Source organism: Arachis ipaensis, chromosome B05 (genome assembly GCF_000816755.2).
Source record: "Arachis ipaensis cultivar K30076 chromosome B05, Araip1.1, whole genome shotgun sequence".
Taxonomy (NCBI): Eukaryota; Viridiplantae; Streptophyta; class Magnoliopsida; order Fabales; family Fabaceae; genus Arachis; species Arachis ipaensis.
Window position 1 is genome coordinate 20,668,440 of NC_029789.2, and position 4,458 is coordinate 20,672,897.

Consider the following 4,458-nt stretch of genomic DNA (forward strand, 5'->3'; position numbering starts at 1 on the left):
TTGTAATTTACTCTAAAATATTTATTCTTATGATAATTAAAAACGATTCTATATATTATTATGAACTCAAATCATAAACTACTCTAAAATATTTATTCCTATAATAATTAACAACTACTTTTACATAATGATAACCTAGCTATTCATATAATACTATCATTAATATTATTTAAACTAAATACTTAAATAAATATAATATGAAAAATAAACAAAAACAAGAGGAAAGAAGAGAAAACTAACCTGGTAAAAGATGAATAATGAAGAAGATTGTCATTGAAAGAGGAGGAGAAAGGAAATTGAGAAAGACTTGGAGAGAGAATTTGAGAAAAAGCAAAAAATATGAAGGGAAATGAATGCTTTTTATAATTGGACGAACTACATTCTCGACATGTAAATTGTTGTATTACTAAGCGATTTGAAAAAATTTATGCAGTTCGTTAAAATATTAGACAAACTGTATTTCAAACCGAAAACAAATAAATCTTTATAAATAATGCTCTTTTATTTTGTTTATGAAAATAATGTATTTTTTAATTTATTATAAAAATCTTACATTTGTCTTCAATTTATATACTATATGTCCTTAAGATTCTAATTTGAAAAATGAATGAATAAATCTATCTCCGAGCATTTTCAAGAATGCAAATGAGCTCTTTAAACTAAAGTTTCACCAATTGAATAAAATAACACATTATTCAAAGTTTATGGTATTAAAATGTCAATTCATCATTTAAGAGAGTTTAGGGGTCAATTTGCACATTTACTAAAGTTTAGTGTCTAAACTTGTTTATTATTATGTTGGGGCGGAATATTGTAACGGGTCGGACTGGAGTATGTTGGGTGCGTGTGGCGGGTGTGGTGCGTTCTCGAGTCGCTCCAGTTCTCGTCTCCTCATCAACCTCACGCCATCACCAGGGTGAGTTTGGTCACGCTTGGGAGCACCCAGAAACTAGTTAATAAACCTCATCTCGAGGTGCCCCCCTCACACTCACACTGTCTTTTCTTTCTATTCTCAGGCATGGCGGGATGCTATGTCTGATTCTCCAATCCATCGTTCCTAAATTTCAATTCAATAATAACACTAATAATTTAATCTGATTTAGTTTAGTTTAGTTAGGGATTAGGAACATCACACCAAAATCAAGGATGGCAATGGCAACACCCTCTCAGTCCCACCGTTACATTGGGCCACCGCCTGTCCCCGGCACCTCCTTCGACTCGCTCAACCGCATCCTCGCAGACCTCTGCACCCGGGGCCACCCCAAGGTTTCTACCTCACACTCTCTCACTTCTTCTGCTTCTGCTCCTCCTCCTCCACTTCAATTTTCACTTTCTTTCACTCTCACTCACTTACTAGTTCATTCTGGTGACGCAGGAGGGTGCTACGCTGGCATTCAAGAAGCATCTGGAGGAGGAAGCACGTGACCTAAGTGGCGAGGCCTTCTCTCGCTTCATGGATCAGCTATACGACAGGATCTCCAGCCTCCTCGAGAGCAGTGACGTGGCTGAGAATTTGGGAGCTCTGAGGGCCATTGACGAGCTCATAGATGTGGCTCTTGGGGAGAACGCTTCCAAGGTCTCCAGATTCTCCAGTTACATGAGGACAGTCTTTGAGGCCAAGCGTGACCCTGAGATTTTGGTTCATGCCAGTAGGGTTCTCGGCCATCTTGCCAGGGCTGGTGGGGCTATGACTGCCGATGAAGTCGAGCGCCAGGTTTCCCTCCCGTCTACTTTCACCCTTACCTTTAGCATTGTAACATGCTCTGTTTGACATGAGTTTTGAGTGCGTTGATTTTTCTTATCTCGTAGGTGAAAATTGCTCTAGACTGGCTTCGAGGGAACAGAGTGGAATATCGGCGATTTGCTGCTGTCCTCATCCTGAAAGTAAGTGCCACTATAGTTGTTATTTTGTCAGAATTGATAGAGGCTTCATTCCCTTTTCCAGTTGAAGAAGATCATTTTATTTTTTGAAGTTATCATTTGATTGAGTAAGGCTGATAATTTTTTTGTTCTCTTTAGCAAGTTTGGAATATCTATTCACTATCATTTTCCTTTTGGTCATTGCAGGAAATGGCAGAAAATGCTTCAACCGTGTTCAATGTCCATGTGCCAGAATTTGTTGATGCTATCTGGGTCGCTTTGAGGGATCCAGCGTTGCCTGTTCGTGAGCGGGCAGTGGAGGCATTGCGTGCCTGCCTTCGTGTTATAGAAAAGCGTGAAACACGCTGGCGTGTTCAGTGGTAAGTTCTTACTTTTTTTAGGCTTTATGTTTTTAACATTTGTGAAGATGGTAGTAGGTTTCTTTTTTGGTTGCCTTTGGTACCAGTGGATCTATTCCAACTAAATGACATATAATTAGTGAAGCTATGTTTCATGTAAGAGTTAGAGCAATTCGAGGTTGATTGTGTAGAAGTGTGACCGTTCAACTGTCTACCAGCTGAATGAGTTGTTTCGTTCCACAACTAAACTTTCACTAAAGATATCTGAAGGACAGGCGGATTCACACCTATTACACATCCAACATGGTAGAACACCTGAACTAACTATTGAATAGACTCTGAACTTTTCGCTAAAGCAGAAGTATGAACAAATATGGACTGCATTTCATGATCATTGTCTCTACTTGAGGCTAACATCTACTGTTGGGCATCCTTGTCAAAGCAAGGAGTGCCCATCAGCATGTACCCAACATGAAACCTGGTTTTACAGTAATATATGGCACCAAATCCAGCATTATTTCATTCAGTTGTTTACTTTCTTTGATATCCTCCATGGTGGTAGTAAAAGTTGATGCCAGAGCAGTGCATTTTGGAGGTTCTGGCTACACCTTTCATTCATCTGTTTTTTCTCACATCATGCTTATTTTGATGGTTTTAATCTTCTATTGCATAATATACCCCTGTTAGAGATCAGGTCAGGTTCATTACCTTTTATTTGGTATCAGGTACTATCGAATGTTTGAGGCAACACAAGATGGATTGGGTAGAAATGCCCCAGTGCACAGCATACACGGTTCGCTGCTTGCTGTTGGAGAACTTTTGAGGTTGCTATAAGTTTGAACATTTTGCACTGATCCATGAAAATTTTGTAATTTTTTCAAGCTAGCATTCTTAACAAATTGTTTACATTTTTAGTGAGCATTTTTCTACGCTTCTTCTAATATTTTCAGATTTTCCTGCATAAATTAAAAGTTCAGAATCATTTTAAGCTTGAAAATTATTTATTAAACACTTTATCCAGTCAACCCAGTATGTTGCTAGTGTTCTGTCCTTTATGAAGCATGCTTGGGGAAAAACTATGTTTTAACAGATTCATATACTAAATAAATATGAAAATGGAATGGAGGTTGTAAACTTACGCGGCTTAATGCTGCCACTCTATATGGCAACCTGAAAGTTAAATAACTAATTTATGGAAAGTAAAAATAAAATAGTCAAGTGCCAGTTGTGCCTAATAATATTACTGGAAAAATTCTACATGGACAATACTAAGAGACTGGGTTTGTTAATCACATTATCTGCTCGCTACTTTTCTATGTGTTATTATGAAACTCGGGTTGGTTACTAGTTAATCTTATTATTCTGAAATTAGTTTATATGTAATTATTGCTGTGAAGGAATACTGGTGAGTTCATGATGTCCAGATACCGAGAAGTTGCGGAAATTGTTCTCAGATACCTGGAGCACCGAGACCGGCTTGTTCGCCTAAGCATAACTTCATTGCTTCCTCGAATCGCACATTTTCTACGTGATCGTTTCGTTACCAACTATTTAACAGTATGTTAGCTTTTCCCTGTTAGTTGATTGCATTTATTAAACTGGGAGGAAGAGTATTCAGAACGGAGACTTTCAAGTAACTTAATGATATACTTATATGAGTTCCTATGGGAGATGAAATCCCTTGCAGATATGCATGAATCATATTCTTTCCGTGTTGAAAGTACCTCAAGATCGTGATAGTGGGTTCATTGCCCTTGGAGAGATGGCTGGAGCACTTGATGGGGAACTCATTCATTATTTGCCGACAATAACTACCCACTTACGCGAGGCGGTATGTTGCAGAAACTGTTGTTTGATGTCACTATTCATCTTGTTCCATGATGCATTTGCTATTAGGATTCATGCTTGGTTGTATTTTGCTCTATAATACGTGATGAGGAATTGAGGATATCATTTGACAGTATATCCATTCTATTGATGTAGATTGCTCCTCGTAGGAGTAAGCCTTCGCTTGAAGCATTGGCTTGTGTTGGAAGTATTGCGAAAGCAATGGGGCCAACCATGGAACCTCATGTACGTGGGCTTTTGGATATTATGTTTTCTACGGGTCTTTCAACTGTGCTTGTGGAGGCTCTTGAGCAAATATGTGCTAGGTATAGGTTTTGTTTGCAACAAATTTTCCACCTTTTTAGTGATTAATTTTTTAAAATGTTTCATTTGTGTTGTTTGTCATTACTTC

The 4,458-nt window shown here is 38.1% G+C and overlaps 1 protein-coding gene across 1 annotated transcript in view; it reads left to right on the plus strand.

Moving 5' to 3' along the window:
- Positions 845–4,458, plus strand: part of LOC107643288 (serine/threonine-protein kinase TOR) — a 27,276-nt gene continuing 23,662 nt past the window's right edge. Inside the window, 8 exon segments of the mRNA XM_016346885.2 lie at positions 845–1,266; positions 1,376–1,714; positions 1,810–1,884; positions 2,068–2,240; positions 2,945–3,043; positions 3,617–3,776; positions 3,907–4,050; positions 4,203–4,456. Coding sequence (XP_016202371.1) covers positions 1,147–1,266; positions 1,376–1,714; positions 1,810–1,884; positions 2,068–2,240; positions 2,945–3,043; positions 3,617–3,776; positions 3,907–4,050; positions 4,203–4,456 — 1,364 coding nt within the window. The 5' untranslated portion in view covers positions 845–1,146.